At 47.5% G+C, this 22626-nt stretch overlaps 1 protein-coding gene across 1 annotated transcript in view; it reads right to left on the bottom strand.

Moving 5' to 3' along the window:
• Positions 1-22626, bottom strand: part of UBAC2 (UBA domain containing 2) — a 170655-nt gene that overhangs the window by 3105 nt on the left and 144924 nt on the right. The window contains exon 8 of the mRNA XM_015098251.3: positions 12493-12615. Coding sequence (XP_014953737.1) covers positions 12493-12615 — 123 coding nt within the window. The remainder of the gene's footprint in view (positions 1-12492; positions 12616-22626) is intronic.

Here is a 22626-nt window from a genome sequence, read left to right as displayed (position 1 = left end):
CAAACTGAGGCTGGGACCCCTCATCAGTGGGTTAAGACCAAGATTAAAAAAGAAGCACATGGTGAAGGGCTTCCCTCCAAGGAACCTCATTCTGGTTCCCCACCCTCCACACACGCCCCCGAAGGGTCGACCTTGGGGAGGAGCCCAGTGGCCCATTTCCAGTTCAACCTTTGGGCTGAGGCACTGATGGCTGGTGTGGGCAGAGGCGGGGGCTCTGCTTCCATTTCCCCTCGGGCAGGAACAGCCATTTCTGGAGTTTCAGGAACACTCCGCCACTTGCTGGCTGGGACAGAAGGCTACTCCTCAAGGGGGCCGATCTGTGTCTCACAACTTGTCACCCATGGGGCTTCCAAGGCCTTGATCTGCTTTTGAAGCCACAGGAAATGCCCCATTTCCTTCTCTGCGGCCTCCAGTGTCCTCCTCTCTCGCTCCTGGTCTCTCCTGGCCGTGTGGCTCCATGTCTCCCACCTGGTTAACTCATCTTTGTCCCAGTGGCCTCAGGGTCCCATGGCCTTTCCCGAGTCCCTCAGCCGAGGACAAACCCAGAGTGGGCGCCTCATGGTCCTGCCAACCTCTGTCCTGTGCTCCTCACGGCTGGCTCCTCCTTATCATGGTCAGGGCCCAGCGGCCTTTGCCCATGCCCGCGTCTCAGGGCCCAGCACTGTCCAGCCTGCCCCTGCCCCCAGCGCTCGCCCGTTTCTACTGCGTCTCGGGGCCCAGCACTGTCCGGCCTGCCCCTGCCCCCAGCGCTTGCCCGTTTCTACTGCTGCAGGATATGCTGCTGCTGGCATGGTGTGCCCAGGGCAGAGTGCGCCTTCCTGTGATTCCCAGCCTTGGCACAGTGGGCGTGCACGTGTGTGTGTGTGTGTGCATGCACACATGCCCTGAGTGTGTTAATGACAGCATTCTGGGGCGGTGAGTGATGCTGGGCCTGCGATAAACTGAGCGAAATGTGCTCAAGCTAGGCCTCTGGGCTCTGGGTGAGTTTAAACCGCTCGTCCAGGTTTAGGACTGGGTGCCGTCAAACTTCTGATCACTGTCTAGTAACCGAAACTGCCCTTGGCTTAAATTCTGTCCTTGACAGTATTAGTCAGCTCCCTCAAACGGATATCATCCCCATCTGATTAGCAAAGGAACAAGTCACTCAAGGTAAACGCCAAGCAAACAAGATCAGAGGTGAGCCTAGAGCTCACCACAGCCTGCCCCTTTCTACCTAGGTGGCTTAGTCAACAATCTTTTTGCATTTTCACCAGTTTCAGACTCGGTGTTATTATCCGTTGCGATGTCATCAACATCCCTCTTGAGGGGATGAGAGGCGCACATGTCTTGGTGGCATCCTGTGTCAACAGGAGAGCGGTGTGGGGCCTTCAGACCACAAGGCCCTTTTCCTCCACGAGTGTCTGCTCCATTATCTGTCTCAGGCTCCTGCCAGACGTGACATGTCCGTTCTCAGGATCCACACTTTTCCCTTTTCCTTGGGGGGCCTTTCACACTTAATGTCACTCGGTGAGAAAGGCCACAGGAAGTGTGCTGGATGTGTGGTCAACAGGGCACAGCCACCTCACTGGTGCAGGTAGCCCTACCGGGCTATTTCCACTCCTGGATCGACATAACCTTTCACGATGCTTATTCCCGTGACTTCCGGTTAAGGACCACGATCTTTAGTGGAGTGAACGTGGCCCAGTGAGGAGGTGGGCAGCTCCCTCTCTGCCGTGTCCTTTACCCGTGGACACACACCACGGGGCCGACGATTTGGCTGTTTTCAACGACGGGGAACAAACGTGTGGCAAACGCCACGTTCGCTGTCACCTCTAGGACTTAAGGCCTGGCTGCTTCTTCACACCCAGCGACAGGAACAAATTCATCTGTTCGGCAAATCACGATTCATAACCTGGAGCTGGTGATGCAAGAGCCTCATCTGGCGCTGGCACTGGGCAGAGGCGCTGACTGCAGCTTCCATCTGCTGGAGGTTCCTGTCCAGCGACTCTGAATCTGGTTTGGAATCAAGGAGATGATGAGCACAGGCCGCCCCCTACACAGAGCAGAGCACGCACGGCACTGGGGCCAGAGGGAAAGCGGCTAGGGTCTGGGGTGGGCCGGGCTGTGTCCAAGGTGGTAAAGTCCTGGTGAGGAGAGACCTATTCTGTGCATGCCAGGCTGCCTCCGAGGTCGTTCTCTCCCAGACACCATCGACCACATGTGCTGTCACCGGTTTTGACAGCCAAGCTGGGTTTTTCACAGGTCTCCACGGCTCTGTGCAGGCCATGGCTGGCTGGCCATCACAGCCCCTTGCCTAAAGCTGGCTCTGGGGTCTTTTGGATTTCTTGGGGGGTGAGGAGACGAGTGTGATTAGAGAATTTGCACTGCTGAATGACCTGGTACTCTGACCGGAGGAGAAAGCTCAGAAAGTAGAAATCAGCTTAGCAGTATTTAAAAACTGAACAACATGAGGAAAGGGCACTTGTGGGTTTCCTTACAGAAAAATGAAATGGCAAGCTCGGGGTGGGTATGAGGAAAATAATCAGAGGACCAGAAGGAGGACACTGAGGGGTTCCCACGGGGTCCCCATAACCCCACAGCGGACAGTGCCGGCTGGGGCACCCATGGCCACATAGCCAGTGCCTCCTGCTGCTGCCCATCCTCGGGGGCCCAGGTCTCAGCAGATGGCGCAGCCCTGGGGTGGACGCTGAGAACCATCATCACGGTCCTGCTTGTTAACCGGCGCCTGACTTGCACAGACCTCGAGTGTTTCGCAACCGTCCGGGTGTGAAGGCCGACTTAGCCTGTGACGCAGGGACTCCCGTGCTCAGCAGTGGCGAGAGATGGCCGAGGCCACACAGGCCTGTGGTTGGGTGAGCGAGACTCTCTAGAGAGTCGGGCAGGAATCTCTAGAGGCTCATGATTCCTCAAAGTAAAACCACAGGGGAGCAGGCAGCTGTGAGAGAGGCTCCACAGCCCCGGGGGTTGGGAGGTGAGGACCCCGCTTGGGTGTCAGAGGGGCTCCACGGAGTCACCGTGTGACCCCAGGCCAGGAACGAGGGCACCGGGCTCCCAGCTCCTCGCCGCTTTGGGGTAAGAGAGACGGGTGCAAAAGGCCTGGGACAGTGGCCGGCAGCTGGCAGGCGCTCAGGAGCGTCTCCTCCTGTGATCATCCTGTGCTACTGAGAAGCCACCAGGCCAGGTGTGATCCCTCTCTCGGGGCCTCTGAGGTGACAGAACTGCCCTTGGGTTTTGTTTTCGGCACTCACTTTAACTGCTTCCACTTCGCTAGTTTTATATCCTTTGTTGGTCAAAGAACTGGCGTGTCTTTCGCGAGATCAAAGGCAGGCTCATTTTCAGAGGTGCCACGGCAAGCTTGGAGTGGCTGGAGGGAGGTCCCGGAGCAGAAGGGCCACCCCCTGAACCCTGAGTCACTGCCATCCACAGAGAGGCTCACATTCTAAGATTCCACCCCAGGTCCACAGCCGAGCACTCCCCCCCAACACACACCTCCTGCCACAGCCAAGTACGGCCACGCTGAACAGCGAAGCAAGTGACGTGTGTCACCTGTTTCTAGCGTTTGCTGCTGCTGCTGCTGCTGCGTCGCTTCAGTTGTGTCCAACTCTGTGCAACCCCATAGACGGCAGCCCACCACGCTCCCCCTCCCCTGGGATTCTCCAGGCAAGAACACTAGGGTGGGTTGCCATTTCCTTCTCCAATGCATGAAAGTGAAAAGTGAAGTCGCTCTGTCGTGTCCAACTCTTCGTGACCCCATGGACTGTAGCCTACCAGGCTCCTCTGTCCATGGGATTTTCCAGGCAAGAGTATTAGAGTGGGTTGTCATTGCCTTCTCTAGCGTTTAAATCTTGTAAATAAGCACTGGCCTAACAAAACTAAGATGGTCAGCCCAAGTGAAGTTGGACAGGGAGAGAGCTGAGTTGAGAGCATGTGAGTCAGTGCAGGGCTGGTGGGGCCACGGCGGTCCCAAAAACCCAGGACAGGAACTTCCTAAAAGGCATCTCCTCCAACGTTCCTTTCCTGTTTCAGAGCCCAGTGAGTCCTTTCTTCCTTCTGCCTGCCCATCGATCACGGGAAAGTTTCCATCTAAAAATTCTCGCCATGAAACATCAGAGTAGAGTTCCCCTTAGTTTCTAGTCTAAAAACCTGAATGATCCTTGCCTCTAACTTCTTTTGGAAACTGGGTAGAGCTGGGTCAATATCCAGAGAGGACGCTACGATTTTCCCTGTCACTTATTCACAAAAAACTCAGGTGACTCAAATGTAATGTCTCCGGGGCCTGTTTCTGGTGACTGAAAATGTGACTTCCCAGCATTATGACCAGAGGAATTGGATGGGGAGCAGAAGTGGGCACTGAAATTGCAGCTCAGAGGGAAACGTGAGTGCAGGGTCCCCTGCAGTGATGTTGACTCCAGCAGCTGCTCCCATGGGAGGGGTCCTGTCACTGGCATCCACGTGTGTGCTGTAAAGGAGGACACGGTGGAACACACTTCCCAAGGAGAGACCCCAGCAAGCGAGAAAAGAAACCTAAAGAGAGAGGAGATAAACCTGGGCCAGCGTTCCTTTCCTTTCCCCTTTTTCTTTTTTAAATTCTCTGTGGTTGGGACACGTGCCCCTACCACCTCAAGGTTATTCTTACTCAAGGAAAGGCATAAAAACCTGCCTTAACATTCTACTTGCTGTTGAACTACTTTCTGACCCGACTGAAGCAGCGTGCTCATTCCAATGACATCTAGAGCAATTCCTCTCAGTCTGAAACACTCTTCTGCTTGTTTTGAGTAAGACTGTGGTTTTAACTTCCCTTTAGCTAAGGGTGTCAAAAACAAATGGTTTTGGGGGTTCTTACTTCCCAAATTCTGACTCTTGCAAAAAGTCATGCCCACCTGAAAGGTGGTCCCAACCCCTCCCCCCAGGGCTGCCCATGGTGGCTGGCCATGTCCCAGGCCACATGCATGCCCTGCCGGGAGGGTGGCCCCCTCTTGGGCTTGTCAAGGCAAGCTCAGGGCCAGACCCTTGTGGGTCAGAGCTGCCCTTGCCCCCTGTCAGCTGGGCCCCGCTCCTCCTCCTTGGAGCTGCTGAACCCCTATGGCCACACAGCTGGCTGAGTGGACTGGTTCTCCTCTGTGCCTACCCAATGCAGGCAGCTCAGCGGACCCTCATCTTTGCACTTCCCTGCATGCTTTGTTGTTTGGTCCTGAGAAGACCCTCACTACTGGCCAGGAGGGGTCTCCTCTGCTTACATCTTTCAGCATTCAGCAGACTCAGGCACCCCCAAAATTGGCTGATTATTTGATTGCTACCCAATAATTCACTCTAACAAAACATGTGTTCTAACACTAGTATTAGAGATCAAAGATGGAAAGGGCTGATGGAGGACCACCCTCTAACACATTTTTAAGTGAAAACAAGTGTTCTTTTGAAGGACAAGCCCTCCAACCACACCTTCATGTTCAGGCCTCTAATCCCCTCCATCGGGGCACCTGCGGCCTCAGGCTCCATGTCAGGAGAGAACACGGAAGAGAAGGTGCCAGCCCCCGTGCAGTTCACCATCTGCCAGGGAACCAGACGGCGTGGGTGTCTCTACATCAACACTCAGCTCACTGCAGGTCCAGACACTCAGGGCAGGAGCACTGCGTGAGGGACTGTTTTCATAATGAGCTCTGTGGAGTTTAGGTGGGCTTTCCGGAGGCAGTGGTAAGGATTCCAGAGATGAGGGAAGAGACTCCCTGAGATTGAGATCCTCTCACACTGAAGAGATTTGGCTCCTTATTCGCTGAGATTGAATGTCTGTATGCCATCTCTCTCTGCCGGGGCCAATGGGTATTTCAGAGGATGTGAATGGAATCCACACAACTCCATTCCAGTCTCACATATTATAAACATGCTAAGTGCCACCGTATCTCATCTGGCAAGACTCTCATAAGCACCGGGACTGTACTATGTTCCCCAGGCAGGGATGGAAGAAATTACACACGTGGTTAGGATCATAATAAGCCCCTTCCTCCACGTCTAATCCATCCTCTGAGGAAACCCAACAATGTGATTCTTTGTTTAAAATCCTGCTTGGTTTCCTAATGCCTAAAGTCCATATAGTCAAAGCTATGGTTTTTCCAGTAGTTGTTTACGGATGTGAGAGTTAGATCATAAAGAAGGCTGAGCGCCGAAGAACTGATGCTTCCAAATTGTGGTGCTGGAGAAGACTCTTGAGAGTCCCATGGACAGCAAGGAGATCAAACCAGTCAATCCTAGAGAAAATCAACCCTGAATATTCACTGGAAGGACTGATGCTGAAACTGAAGCTCCAATACCTATTGCAGAGAACTATGGCCACCTATTGCAAAGAACTGACTTACTGGAAAAGACTCTGATGCTGGGCAAGATTGAAAACAGGAGGAGAAGGGGACAACAGAGCATGAGACAGTTGGATGGCATCACTGACTCAATGGACCTGAGTTTGAGCAAGCTCTGGGAGTTGGTGATGGACGGGAAAGCCTGGTGTGCTGCAGTCCATGGGTTGCAAAGAGTTGGAAACGACTGAGTGACTGAAGAACAGCCTAGAAGCAGAGGTCCATGCCCCACTGAGGGCCTTGGGATGCCTTCCTGTTTCTTCCCTACCTGGGGCCCCTGCCCCAGCTGTCAAGTCCCACTGCAACGTCACCCACCTGTGCTCCCCAAATCTGATGTGCTTTTCACCAGGCTGCCTCTTTACAGACAGCACTGCCCCCCCCCCTCCACCCCCGGCACTCCTTCAGCAGCATCGGGAGACTTGGATGCAGCTGACCAGAGCTGTCCCCCTGCCAGGGCCCCTGCACCAGGCTCTGCACCATGCGAGGGCAGGAATCGTTGCCTCACTCATCTCTGTATTTCAAGAACCCAGCCCAGGGTTAGAGCAGGCAGAGCAAACAGCTGATAACTGCTGGCTGACTAGAAGGGAGGAAATAAACGGATGGAGGAGAGGAAGTCAGTATTTGTCAAGGCCACATTCATCCTACTTTCGTTAAGTCCCAGCACTGACTCCGTGAGTCTAACTGCCCCGTCTGACTTCATCTGTGCGTCCCATTAAGCATGAAGCCAAGAGTCCCTTTCTAAGCTTGGGGAAGGCTCAAGAGAGGCAAACTTGGGAAGTATTTCCCCCTTTTCATTTAAAGAAAAAAAAAAGAGAAAGACCAATAATGATAAAATGTCATTATTTGTTAATTTTGAGTTTGGGGGTAATATAAAAAATCCTTGGTTAAGAAGAAAAAAAAATCTAAAAGCAAGAGAAATGCAATAATGAATAGACTTATTTTTAAGATAGTAGGGTTTGGGGTGACATCTGGAATGGGTGTACTGACAAAGGTGCTGGCTGAAAGATAGTAGGAATGAACTGTGAAGAACTAAAACTCCAGAAACTCAACAGCAAAAGTAGAAAAACTGGCAAATATTTCTACAGTCCTACGTCAGACTATTATTAGACTTGATGAGGGATGCACATTCTTTCTTAGACTATTCTTTGTTTTCATAATAGATGGACTATATTTCCTATCTTAAATATCTCTCACTAAATTCCTAAGGTTTTTGTTCACATCAGAAAAAAAATCATTTCCCTTTTTCTTGGTTTAGAAAAATTACTGTTTCTTAATGCATTAAAACCACATGACTCTGATATTTAAATAAAGAAAATTGTTGTCATTGTTCAGCTGCTAAGCTGTGTCTGACTCTTTGTGACCCCATGGACTGCATGCAGCCCACCAGGCTACACTGCCCTTCACTGTAAATAAAGAAAATACAGCACATCCAATTGAAAAATTAAGCATAAAAAGGTTTTGTTAATTTCAACTATCTTAATGTTACTAACAAATAATATTTATGCAGTGTTCAGTTCAATTCAGTTCAGTTCAGTTTAATCACTCCGTCATGTCTAACTCTTTGCGACTCCATGAACTGCAGCACCCCAGGCCTCCCTGTCCATCACCAACTTCTGGAGTTTACCCAAGCTCATGGTGATGCCATCCAACCATCTCATCCTCTGTCGTCCCCTTCTCCTCCTGCCCTCAATCTTTCCCAGCATCAGGGTCTTTTCCAGTGAGTCAGTTCTTTGCATCAGGTGGCCAAAGTATTGGAGTTTCAGCTTCAACATCAGTTCAATGAACACTCAAGACTGATCTCCCTTAGGATGGACTGGTTGGATCTCCTTGCAGTCCAAGGGACTCTCAAGAGTCTTCTCCAACACCACAGTTCAAAAGCATCAATTCTTTGGTGCTCAGCTTTCTTTATAGTTCAATTCTCACATCCGTACATGACTACTGGAAAAACCATAGCCTTGACTAGACGGACGCTGGTGACAAAGTAATGTCTCTGCTTTTTAATATGCTGTCTAGGTTGGTCATAACTTTATTTCCAGGGAGTAAGCGTCTTTTAATTTCATGGCTGCAGTCACCATCTGCAGTGATTTGGGAGCCCAAGAAAACAAAGTCTGACACTGTTTCCACTGTTTCTCCATCTATTTGCCATGAAGTGATGGGACCAGATGCCGCGATCTTAGTTTTCTGAATGTTGGGCTTTAAGCCAACTTTTTCACTCTCCTCTTTCACTTTCATCAAGAGGCTCTTTAGTTCCTCTTCACTTTCTGCCATAAGGGTGGTGTCATCTGCATATCTGAGGTTACTGATATTTCTCCCAGCAATCTTGATTCCAGCTTTGCTTCATCCAGCCCAGCATTTCTCATGATGTACTCTGCATATAAGTTAAATAAGCAGGGTGACAATATACAGCCTTGATGTTCTCCTTTTCCTATCTGGAACCAGTCTGTTGTTCCATGTACAGTTCTAACTGTTGCTTCCTGACCTGCATACAGGTTTCTCAAGAGGCAGGTCAGGTGGTCTGGTATTCCCATCTCTTTCAGAATTTTCCACAGATTGTTGTGATTCACACAGCCAAAGGCTTTGGCATAGTCAAGAAAGCAGAAATAGATGTTTTTCTGGAACTCTCTTGCTTTTTCCATGATCCAGCGGATGTTGGCAATTTGATCTCTGGTTCCTCTGCCTTTTCTAAAACCAGCTTGAACATCTGGAAGTTCATGGTTCACGTATTGCTGAAGCCTGGCTTGGAGAATTTTGAGCATTACTTTACTAGCATGTGAGATGAGTGCAATTGTGCAGTAGTTTGAGCATTCTTTAGCATTGCCTTTCTTTGGGATTAGAATGAAAACTGACCTTTTCCAGTCCTGTGGCCACTGCTGAGTTTTCCAAATTTGCTGGCATATTGAGTGCAGCATTTTCACAGCATCATCTTTCAGGATTAGAAATAGCTCAACTGGAATTCCATCACCTCTACTAGCTTTGTTCGTAGTGATGCTTCCTAAGGCCCACTTGACTTCACATTCCAAGATGTCTGGCTCTAGGTGAGTGATCACACCATCGTGATTATATTGGTCGTGAAGATCTTTTTTGTACAGTTCTTCTGTGTATTCTTGCTGCCTCTTCTTAATATCTTCTGCTTCTGTTAGGTCTATACCATTTCTGTCCTTTATCGAGCCCATCTTTGCATGAAATGTTCCCTTGGTATCTCTAATTTTCTTGAAGAGATCTCTAGTCTTTCCCATTCTATTGTTTTCCTCTATTTCTTTGCACTGATCACTGAGGAAGGCTTTCTTATCTCTCCTTAGTATTCTTTGGAACTCTGCATTCAAATGGGTATATCTTTCCTTTTTCCTTTCTGCTTTTGGCTTCTCTTCTTTTCACAGCTATCTGTAAGGCCTCCTCAGACAGTCATTTTGCTTTTTTACATTTCTTTTTCTTGGGGATGGTCTTGATCCCTGTCTCCTGTACAATGTCACGAACCTTTGTCCATAGTTCATCAGGCACTCTTTCTATCAGATCTAGTCCCTTAAATCTGTTTCTCACTTCCACTGTATAATCATAAGGGATTTTATTTAAGTCATGCCTGAATGGTCTAGTGGTTTTCCCTACTTGCTTCAATTTAAGTCTGAATTTGGCAATAAGGAGTTCATGATTTGAGCCACAGTCAGCTCCTGGTCTTGTTTTTGCTGACTGTAGAGAGCTTCTCCATCTTTGGCTGCAAATACAATCAATCTGATTTTGGTGTTGACCATCTGGTGATGTCCATGTGTAGAGTCTTCTCTTGTGTTGTTCGAAGAGGGTGTTTGCTATGACCAGTGTGTTCTCTTGGAAGAACTCTCTTAGCCACCTTCCAGCTAACCCAGAGATCATACGGAAGGTACACTTGTAAATGTTACTCTAAGTGTCTCGAGACAAGGGCAGCATCTTTCTTCTCTTTTACAGTCTCTCGAGCACCTACCACAAAAACTACTGAGCATCTACATAAATAATGCCAGAGGGGGGGACTCTGTGTCTTAATGTGGGACCGTCTTTAAGAGCATTTAAGGATAATCAAGAAACAAGAGAAAACTCGGAAAAATATGAACAAATAAGGAAGTTTATGTGAAAAACAACCTCTCAAAAAAAAAAAAAAAAGCCTCTCGTGTATTTACATCTTTTCATAACAGAGTCAAGAAGAAGCAAATGGTATTTTAAACTGATAGCGACAACACGTTAACCTCACTCTTGTCATTCTGTGGGAGGATCAAGGACAATGATTCATTAAAAAAAACACAACGCTAAGACTTCAATTACACACATTCACCTTGTTATCACTTTTTGACACTTTTCCCCCCACCAAATGTCAAAACTAAGAACTATTTCCCCTATAAATACTTTCTATCGTTAACGGCTCCTCTGAGAGGGATGTGAGCTGGGTTCTATCAAGAAGACAGTAATATAACAGAACTTTATTTCTCTTCACCTGAATTCGAGAGTACTGGTTTATTTTTCAATCAGTTATCTTAAACATTTCACAAATGCCAAGTCGCTCGGCTTTAGTTTCTAATCATGGGGCTAACATTTTTCTAGTAATTCGTCAATGGAGGTGGAAGAGAACTATGGCTCCTTCATGCATCTCTCAACCCTAACGAGTAGCTCAAAGGATGAGTCTGAGCTGAGACGTTAAGGGCGAGGGGCTAGGTCAACTCGTCAGGCACATTCAGCTGGTTTCTTTCACTTGTCGTGGCCTCACCCAGAGGGACCTGTGGAGGTTCTGCCCAAGAGCCCCTCTTGAGTTCCAGAAAACGCCAGGATATGGACAGTTCTGCCACAGATGCTGAGGGCTTTGGGTCGGACCGGTGTTTGCTGGCTCTGGGGACTGGGGGTGGAGGAGGGCATGGTGCGGCCCGCTATGAAATGCTGACCTTGGTCTGCTTTGTTGAGAAAAGAGATGTTCGAAAGAACGAAATTTAAAAGGGTTGTTACTGAAATGCTCTAAATTGACTTTTATAGATTTTCAAAAACTTCCCAGTGTGAAGTAATCACAAACATCAAGGAAAATTTCAAGAAGAGCACTAAGAACAAACTTCAAGGAAAATTTCAAGAAGAGCACTAAGAACTTGATCACTCTTCCACCCAGATTCACCAATTATTACTTTGCTGCAGTTGCTTTCTGTCCACATGCACACACACACATGCTCTATACACACACACACACACACACACACACACACACACTCTCTCTCTCTCTCTCTCTCTCTCTCTCTCTCTCTCTCTCCCACTTATTTTCCCTGAGCCACCTGAGATGGAGCCACATATATCCTGCCCCTATTTCCTTGTCTGCTCTAATCTACAATGCATGCGTGCTAAGCCGCTTCAGTGGGTGACTCTTCAGTGTCCGACTCTTGCGACCCCATGGACTGTAGCCCTCCAGGTGCCTCTGTCCCTGGGATTCTCCAGGCATTTCCTTCTTGGGGCATCTGCCCGACCCAGGGAACGTAGCCAAGTCTCTTATGTCTCTCGCACTGGCAGGTAGGTTCTTTACCACTAGCACCACCTGGGAAGCCTACACACAACAGAATTTCAGAATTGCTGTATTCGTACCGACATGAGGAGTTTGAGCTTTGTTTGCAGTTCTTCTTTCTTTCTTTCTTTCTTTTAGGCAGAGGACATATTATGTTCACAAGCAACTGAAATTAATTTTCCCCCTTTCTTATATCATTCCCTTAAGATACAGTTGGAACATTTACTTCAGTTGACTTGTAGTTTTATGGTTGTCCCCAGTGTTGATTTGCTTTTTGAACCTGTGAAACATTTACCTGATTCCTAAAGTTAAAACCATACAGACAGAGAAGCTCCTGGACCGTCCGCTTCCTTCTCTCCGAGCCCTTGCAGTGAACCAGGTTCAGTAGTTGTATACATATGAAATGTCATACACTTAAAAATAAGCAATTGCAATGCAATTTTTTTTTGAAATTATATCCTCCTCAAAGTCATAAGACCCAGAGAAGTCAATGACAGGGCCCAAATGTCTAAAATGGGTATAGCTGGCAGTTTACCTGGTATCAAGATCTCTATTTATCAATATACGCTTGAATTCTTTCAAGTACTGTTCACCAAAACTGCCGCAGGTGTGAAGCCTGGATTTAGGGCAAGTACCGGGTGGTTACATTACCTGCTCCTCTGAAACCTCTAGAGGTGGGGACGCTGGCTGTTCAGCTCGCTGACCATCCTGATAGTTAACGTTTCTTCGCTGACGCAGAGGAGGGAAAAGACGGTTCCAGTTGATCATTCCTCCCTAGAAAGAGATCATCGCACAGAGATCAGAAATGGAGGCGAGGAAGCCTTGTAACGCTTGGCACAGCCTTCTCCAGTGACACAGTCACAGCTGCAGACTGGAGGTAAGATGTCAGATGGATGTGCTGTGCACAAGCGGTAAGGGCCCTGCAGCCCTTCCATCAACAGGCTGCAATCGGCAGCCTGCAGGAGATGTGCAGAGAGAAACGGAGCGGGTGGATGCTGCCAAAGGGACTTGTGCCCTCTGACTGCGGAAGGTGGTGGAAGACGCATGCATTCACTCCTAACCTCAGCCCCATGGTGTCGCCACCGATGCCGTCCCGACTCCGCTGGGCTCTGGAGAAGCCGCAAGGAGGCCAACTCGGGGTGCGCAACCAGAGACCTGGAGCTTCCGTCAGCAGCTCTTTAAAATGCTGCTCCTCCCTCTTCTTGTTCTTTTTTAAAATTTAAGTAAATTCCGAGCAAGGTCAGCACAGAGAGAGAGACTGCAGGTGGAGATAAACCCCAGGTTGGGGGACAGGCCTGAGAATGTAAAGGTAAATCCTCCACAGGGGGACAAGCAGTTCAGGCCTGTCCTCCGTGTGGCTTTCTGGATAACTTAACATTTATGGCGAGGTCACTTCTTGCCTTTTCTATGTCATCAGTAAACAAAAGCCACAATAGGAAGAAAAGAAAGTATGCACCTCATGCTGCTTTTAAAAAAATGGATGTTTTTTTTACCCATATGCCAACTTTGTAATTGATCAACTTCAATCTGTTTCTAGATGTCTTCTGGTTCTGGAAGATTTAGAGACTAAGAAAACCTAAAATTTTTCCTACTATAAATACTTGTGGATAAAATTTAAAAAATATTTCAAAAGCAGAGCTGAACACAAAGGGGAGACAGAGCCCCTAGGGTGGCAGAATCAAGCTGTGGAAACCAGCGCGGTAAAGAAGCAGGGACAGGTATGAGGGCGGGCACACTCTACTAACTCAGACCCACCTGGGCGCTGGCACCTATCTGGGTTCAGGAGCGGAGGCCTCGGGTCTGAAAGAGGCTACGAGTCTACGCAACAATGTGGTGAAATCTCTCAACGTAATACTGAGTAAAACAAACACAAAAGTACATCTGTATGAGTCCCTTTATATGCTAACTTTTCTGTATGTTATACTTTAATAGAACATTACAAGAAGAAATAGAAAATTTGACAAGACTTTTAGCCATTAGTGTCACTGAAATAATACTTAAGGATCTACCTACTAAAAATCTACAGGTGAAGTCCATGAAAATTTTAAGGACCTGCTGTCTTATACAAATTGTTCTAGAGAAGGGAAAAGGAAAAGAGCCCTCCATCTAATTTTCTGAGGCTATGCAACGCTGTTTCCAAAATCAGAGAAGGCTATCATAAAACAGCCACTTTAAATTTATGGACAAGTACAATAATCCTAGATAAAATATCAACAAACTCAATCCAACAATGTTAAAAAAGTACCATCTTATCCAACAAGATATATCAGAAATCTTAGAAAATATAGCAATGTAATTCACACATTAACAAATTAAAAGAGAAAAACCAAATGCTCACTCAACAGATATAAAAATAATTTGATAAAACTGGATGAAGAGGCAAGAATGCCTATTACCACCTCTTGCATTCAACACAAGTCGCTGCGTCATGAAGACAGACCAACCAATTGTGAAAGAAACTGCAGCAGGATGGAAGGGAAGAAACAGAACTGTCATTCACACAGGACGACCGTCTTACCTAGAACATGAGGACTAACAAGACGGGATACAAGATACAAAAATATCAGTAACATCCCTTGCCTGTGATCACTGAGAAAATGTAACTGCAAAAATTTCCTATTTACAAAGAATAACAGTAACTATTTAGGTACTCAGGAGGGCTTCCCTGGTGACTCAGATGGTAAACAGTCTACCTGCAACACAAGAGACGTGGGTTTGATCTCTGAGTCGGGAGGATCCCCTGAAGGAAATGGCAACCCACTTCAGTATTCTTGTCTGGGAAATCCTACGGACAGAGGAATCTGGTGGTCCATGGGGTCGCAAAGAGTCAGACATGACTGAGCAACTAACAGCTCTCACACTCACTCATAGGTCCGTATGAATTAAATCTAACAGAAGATCTGCAAGTCTCTATGAAAAATGGTAAGCTTGATTGAAGCGTATGAGTGGAAAGACAGTCCATTCCTGCCTGAGAAGGCTCCAAACTGGCATCTTTCCACACCCTGCCAATTCCAGAGTGTAGCAGAGATGGTGGGCTGACTCTCAATATCCACATTCTTATTAAAAATAAGATTTCTTTTGGTGACATAGTTACTACAACACATTCTCAGCATCCCCCGGTGGACTCAGTTGGGCCTATGGTTCGCAAGCAAGAAGGCATGCGGGACCCCGAGAGGGGGCCTTCAAGGGAGGGACGCAGCCCTCCTCAGTGCCTCCTCCTCCTTCCTGGCCCCACGCTGAGGACAGGGCGGCAGCAAGAGAAGAGGAGACCGGGGGCGGCAACCGCTCCCGACAGTTTGGGGCTGTTAACATCTGATTTGTTTCACACGAGACAGACCCACACCTTGCTTAGGTTTCTGTGATTTCATGCTGCTGCTACATGCAGCTAAAGCTGTGTGTGTGTGTGTGCATGCGTGCGTGCGTGCGTGCATGTGTGTTGTGTGTTTTGGTGGAACGAGACAGCCTGAAATTAAGGGTCAAAACTAGACCTGAATACTTTCAAGAAGTATAAGGGAGGACTTTCATCTACCAGTTACTAGGACTTAGTGTCAGACAACAAGAATTAAAGTAGGATGGCATGAGCACGTGATGGGTGAGCAGTGCAAAGAAACAGGCTGAGAAATCAGAAGTAAACATGGCCACTTAGCACATGATGGAGGGGGCCCTGGAAGCCAGCAGGAGAGACACCACTTAGTGAGCAGTACTGGGACAACGGGTAAAAGACATGGAAACGGGTAAAAGACAGAATTAGACCTCACGCCACAAACAAAGTAAGCTTAGTTTAAAATAAACCCCATTAGATTAAAGATTTAAATCTGTCAAGCTAGGCTGTTACTAAACATTTTAGAAGAAATAAGAGATATTCTTTATGTTGCTGGGATGGGAAAGGATTTCTAAAACCAAAATATGAAGCATAAATCACACAAAAAAGGGTTGCTAACAATTACAACAAATAAGAACTCTGTGTGATTAAAAACAAGAGAGCTAGAAGACAAAGTATAGATTAAGAGAAGACATGTGTAACATATAACTGACAAAGCAGTATGCAGAATATATAAAGAATCAATGAGAAAAAATAAATAACACAAGAGAAGCGTGGAGAATGCATGAGAAAAGTGGAGAATGCATATGAAAAAACAATTTACAGAAGAGGAAACCCTGAATCAATAAACATAAGAAAAGATGTTCAACCTCACTAGCATGGGAAACGCAAATTAAAACAGCACTAAGTCATTTCATAACTGTAAGACTGGCAAAAATAAAATGTCTAACAATACCAAGGATGGGGGTGATGTGAAGGAAATGGGAATTCTATAGTGTTGATGAGAGTTTACATTGGCACAAACATTTCAGAGAACAATGTGTCAACATCTAGTAAAACTGAGGATATTCTATAGTCTAGCAATTTTATCTCCAGGGAGCTATGAGTGCCTCAAGGGGCATTTAGAAGGATATTCTCTGAAGCACTGATTATAATATTAAGAAAGCGTAAAAAAATTCAACTGTCCCTAAGTAGGGAAATAAACCAGTGAGTGGTTCCATTTTATAAAAGACTATAAAAGACAGCCTTCTGAATGAGAGAAAATAATAGCAAATGAAGCAACTGACAAACAACTAATCTCAAAAATATACAAGCAACTTATGCAGCTCAATTCCAGAAAAATAAACGACCCAATCAAAAAATGGGCCAAAGAACTAAATAGACATTTCTCCAAAGAAGACATATGGATGGCTAACAAACACATGAAAAGATGCTCAACATCACTCATTATCAGAGAAATGCAAATCAAGACCACAATGAGGTACCATTTCACACCAGTCAGAATGGCTGTGATCCAAAAGTCTACAAGCAATAGATGCTGGAGAGGGTGTGGAGAAAAGGGAACCCTCTTACACTGTTGGTGGGAATGCAAACTAGTACAGCCACTATGGAGAACAGCGTGGAGATTCCTTAAAAAATTGCAAATACAACTGCCATACGACCCAGCAATCCCACTACTGGGCATACACACCGAGGAAACCAGAATTGAAAGAGACACATGTACCCCAATGTTCATTGCAGCGCTGTTTGTAATAGCCAGGACATGGAAACAACCTAGATCTCCACCAGCAGATGAATGGATAAGAAAGCTGTGGTACATATACACAATGGAGTATTACTCAGCCATTAAAAAGAATACATTTGAATCAGTTCTAATGAGATGGATGAAACTGGAGCCGGTTATACAGAGTGAAGTAAGCCAGAAAGAAAAACACCAATACAGTATACTAACACATATATATGGAATTTAGAAAGATGGTATTGATGACCCTGTATGCAAGACAGCAAAAGAGACACAGATGTATAGAATGGACTTTGGACTCTGAGGGAGAGGGAGAGGGAGAGGGTGGGATGATTTGGGAGAATGGCACTGAAACATGTATACAATCATGTAAGAAACGAATTGCCAGTCTATGTTTGATACAGGATACAGGATGCTTGGGGCTGGTGCACAGGGATGATCCAGAGAGATGATATGGGGTGGGAGGTGGGAGGGTGGTTCAGGATTGGGAACTCATGTACATCTGTGGCGGATTCATGTCAATGTATGGCAAAACCAATACAGTATTGTAAAGTAAAATAAAGTAAAATAAAAAAAAAAGACTATTACATGTGCAGCTAGAATAAATGAACTAGATCTAACGGATACATCTCAAAAACACAATATTGAATGAACAAAGAAAGCTACATAAGAATATGTGTATATAAAACTATTTACATAAATTTTAAAATGTTTAGAATAATTCTGTGTAACCTATTTTATGGATACATATGTATGTGTACACACACACACACACACACACACACGTGGTGATTCTGCCCCCAATACCCAGGGAATATTTGGGGGCAGATGTCTGGAGGCATTTTTGGTCATCTTAGAGGGTGGGGAGGAGTCTGGGGAGAGGGTGGTGGGTGCTGTTGGTTTTTAGGAAGCAGGGGCCACGCCTGCTACTGCTGATGCTGCTAAGTCGCTCCAGTCGTGTCCGACTCTGTGTGACCCCATAGATGGCAGCCCACCAGGCTCCCCCATCCCTGGGATTCTCCAGGCAAGAACACTGGAGTGGGGTGCCATTGCCTTCTCTGACGGCTGCTACTAAGCACCCTCTAATGCACAGGACAGACCCCACAACAAAGGACAGCCTGGACTGAAAGGCCCACAGTGTCCTGGCTGAGAAGCCCTGATATACACACAGGTGGCAAAGATACAAATACACGCAGGCAGTGGACACAGTCAAAGGCAGACACACAAGACACCTGCTTCAGGACAGGACAGTGCGAAAAGGGGGTGAGCCTTTGGGTGAATCTGTAACATTTTATTCTTCAAAGGGAGTGAGAGTGAAAGAATAAGCAAAGTAAAACAAAACAAAAAAACCAACAACAAAAAACACAACTAAACTCCAAGCTGTGATAGAAAAAAGTGCTTAAAAAGCAGAAAGTTACAGGAGCTCTAGGTTCTGGGGTGTTTTGACACCGGCCTGCTCTTTCTGTAGGTTCAACGTGAGCCTCTGCAAACAGGAAACACTTCCTTTACTTTGTCTTCTTCAAAAGCAATAACCACATACTCAAAAGAGGAAGGAGGAAACAGCTTGCATTTTGAAGAGCCATATTATGTTATTACTTGGTAAGGAGATTTTCAAATAAAGTCAAAGTTCTTCTGAAAACAAGCAAACAACTGATTTTCCAACTGAGAGCAGCAAAGGATTGTTCATGTTGTATCATGTGGAAGTTACGTGGACTAGAACTCTATCTCTAAAGGTCTTGGCTGATTTTAGAGGGGACTGCCAGGCAGGCCATGTCTACACAGAGAAGCCCAGTCAGAAGAGTCCCCCAGGGGCCCCGGGGGCACTTGCAGCTTCCACGGGAGACACGAGTAAGGTGCATGGTCTGGTCCTTGCTGCCACGCAGCTCCTGATCTCCCCGGGAAAAGGAAGACATCCAGAAAGGGAAAAGTCAGAACCAGGCAAGGAGGTCCAGGAAGGAAGCCACGAGGCATCAAAGGGCGGAGCCAAACCTCGGGGGTGAAACTTCAAAGAGGGTGGGGGCTTTTAGTCGAGTTTTAAAGGTTGAGTGTGGTTTCAACCATGGAGAGGATAGCCAGGCATTTTGTCAGGCTGTTCAAAGACAGGGGACTGAGAATGCATTTATTCTTACTTCAAGGGCCCGAACAATGCTCTGGAGTAATGACGGAGGGACGAAAGAGTAGAGGAGGCTGAGTGACTGAGAGCAGTCTCTAGAGCCAGAATACCCGGGTTCGAATCCCAGCTCTGCAATTATCACGTGACCTTAGTGAAAATGAACTGAAGTCGCTCAGTTGTGTCTGACTCTTTTCGAACCCATAGACTGTAGCCTGCCAGGCTCCTCTGTCCATGGGATTTTCCAGACAAGAATACTGGAGTGGGTTGCCATTTCCTTCTCCAGGGGATCTTCCCAACCCAGGGATCGAACCCGAGTCTCCCGCATTGTAGGCAGACGCCCTACCGTCTGAGCCACCAGGGAAGTACATGTAACCTGAGGCTTTAGTTAGAAAACAACTTCTTTGAACTTCAGTTTTCTCATCTGTAATATGCAAATAACAACTACACTCACCTCATAAGGATATGAGAAATAATGAGTTTGTACATGTAAAGCATTTAAAACAGAGCCTGAAAAACGTCTAAAAGCATATTACGTATATATTTAGCTATTATTACTGTCTGATACTTGTATGGTGTCTTACAGGGTTATTTTTCATCTTCCCAGCTCAACTACAGGACCCTGGAGAGCTGCACTGGGGGTGAGATTTGCATCAAAGCCCCCAGGTGGCGGGCGCGACTCTCAGCTCAGTGCAGCCTGAAGCTGGTTCCCCAGCCAAGGGAGAGATGGAGGTTACAGGGCAGGTATAAATGAATGTGATGGTTTAGAACAATGAAGTCTTTCCAAAAGCATCCTTATCTTATTTTAAAAGGCTGGTCACTGGGGGCTGGGAAAGCACCCTTTATGTTCTGTCTTGGTGATCTGAAAGCCTTTATCAGATGCTAGGCTCTGAACTGTAAAGCAGGTGGGGGCCTCTCCACGGTGGCTGCCTGTGTACTGTGTGTCAGGAGCATGCTGGGGTGGGTTATGGGTTCATCAGGACAGAGTGACAGGACTGCTCAGTGACACTGAGAGGCGGCACCTGTACAGGAACCACCCGCCCTGCTGTGGCTGTCCAGTGGCCTCCACGTCGCGGCACACACAGAGGGCTGTACGGGTGTGACACACAGGACAGAGGGAGCCCTCACACCTGGCCTGGCAGCTTCGGGCCCTCCCCGCCGCCCTGTGCGCTGAAGGGATCACTACCTCAGCCCACCTGTGACTGGGACCCAGGGGTCGGGAAGTCCTGCCGCAGACTCTTGAGGAAACACTGCACATTTAATGCGAGCAGTTCATCGTGGAGTTCAGACACAGGGAAGGCCAGAGTACTTCAGGTAGCTCGGTTACAGTGAAATCAGCGGAATCACAGTGCCTGCTCAAGCATCACTAAGAACCTGAGCCACAAAGCTAGAAAGAGAGCTCAGACGGCGTCCCTGCCTTCCAGAAACTCCCTGTCTGGTATTCTATCCGTTAAATTGCTTTTCCCTCTTTATCCAGGTTACCCGGAAAACCCTCTGCTTGGTCAGCGGTGCCTCCTTCGCTCTCCACACCCTCCCGGGACACTGGACCCTCCCCGCCCCCTACCCCCATGCCCCTCTGGCTTCTGGAGAATCACACTTTCTTGGTCTTTTGAGCCTCTGGTCACTCCCTGAGTGCCCCTGAGAGCCGCTGCCTCCAGTCTGTGTCCTTAACACGCTGGCTGGTGTCCCTAAGGTCCTGTTAGGATCATTCCTCCTCTCTCTCCACATCTGTCCCCAGGGGCTCGTGTGTCCCCAGGGCTTTAGTTTTCACACGTCTGGTGGAGACTCCTACCCCGCCCCCCCGCCCCCATCCAGGTGCTGCCCCCTGGAGCCACACAGCCAGATTGCCCAACACGTCCCCTCAGAGGCTCCAGAGACATGTAAGATGGAGCACGTCCCAGACAAAACTCGTCATCGGTCCCGTATCTCTTCCCGTGTCCCCGCTCCTGGGGAATAACACGGATGTCCATCCACAGCACAAGCCAGCTCACCAGCTCTGTGAACTGTTAAGTCCTGAGTCCTTTGGAATCCGTCTGTTTCTCTGAACTCTGACTTCCGCCATCTCATTTTAGATCACCATCAAGGGTGACCTTCTGAGAGAGAAATCTCATCATGCCATCTCTCCACTTAAAAACCCTTCAGTGGTTCCCATTGCCTTTCTATCAATCTTAAAATACTTTTTTCTTCACTGATAGCAATCACAAACCCACTACTTGCTAAAACATTTTTATGAAAAAAACAAACAAACCATTTTCCAAAACAAAGACCATTAGTTACTGAGAAGAATGTCATTATTTTTTATTTTTGGAAATCTCTTTTATGTCTGGCTTAATGGAAGATAGCTAGATTCTCACATCTCCGTCTGCAGTCAATTCTGCTACAAGCTACTCTGGCTTCTGAAGTATATAAAAATATCTAGCCATATGGAGATATAGAGCTAGACAAAAAATTAGAGTATATTAACAGCCTTCTCTGTAGATATTCTTTGATACTCGTCAAGCTCCTATTGGTTTCAGGATACAGTTCTGGTTTCTCACTAGGGCTTGCCAGCCTCCTGTTGACCACCCCAATGGTTTTCCTCACCACGCTGGCCTCAGTCTAGACACCTGCCCAGGAGGCTTCTCTAATCCCCAGGGTGAGCTAGTCTGGGGTGAGTTGCTCCCTCACACAACTTGCCAAGGACAGCCCTTGGGACGATACACTTTAATTCTCTGCCAGGAATCTTCCCAGCAGGTGACGAGATGCCATGAAGGCTGAGACTGTCCTTCTTGTCTCTGCATTAATAGACCCAGACTTGCCTGCCACCCGGCATATCCAACTACTTAAGAAATATTAGCTGAATGAATAAGGCAGTGGACAAATATGCAGCAAAGCATATTGCTGAGTGAAGTTCTAGGCGGTTTTCCTTGGCAAAGACGGAACAGTGAGTTGTAATATGGGGCCCTAAGTGTTGGGGTGACCAGGGTGGGAGGGGCTGAGGCTGGGAGGCCCAGAGAGAGAGTGGAGCACATCACATGGCCGATAGGACCTTTAATGGCAGGAGCCACCATCTCCCTCTAACATGGGAACCAGCAGTTTTCAAAGAACTGCGGCTGGGGAGCTGCGATGGTGCCGGGAAGCTGGAGCTAGGAGCTCCTCACGGGAGGGGTGTTTATAAAGCGCTGACTGCTGCCCTGTACACATCGCAGGCTGCTGCTCACGGTGTAAATACGAGTAGGGTTGGCTTCATTCCCGTACCTTCTATGTGCAGAGCACTGCACTGGGGCCAGGTAAAGAGGGCTGTGACACACTGAGAAGTGACTAATTTCCTATGGCCCAGAGAGCGCTTAGCTGAGGTGGCAAAACAAGGGCACGGTAGAAACTGAACAGGAGGCACTGGGGATGTGGCACGTAGTGACTGCGGGCGATGTGAGAGGCCTCCTGTTAGACTGAGCGCCAGGGGCTGCCATCATCAGCACTAGCTTCATGGCAAAACCCGGAAACAAACCCCATCAGAGCCGCCACACCCAGAAACTAGCCATACATCTATCCATCACGTAGATGAAAGATGGAAGGACAATCACAGGGCTGAGAACGAGCCCGATCACGTCTTTGGGAAGCAGTTCCTGGGTC

This window comes from Ovis aries, chromosome 10, assembly GCF_016772045.2.
Source record: "Ovis aries strain OAR_USU_Benz2616 breed Rambouillet chromosome 10, ARS-UI_Ramb_v3.0, whole genome shotgun sequence".
Taxonomy (NCBI): Eukaryota; Metazoa; Chordata; class Mammalia; order Artiodactyla; family Bovidae; genus Ovis; species Ovis aries.
Note: the sequence above shows the minus strand (reverse complement) of the source record. Positions and strands in the feature narration are given on the sequence as shown.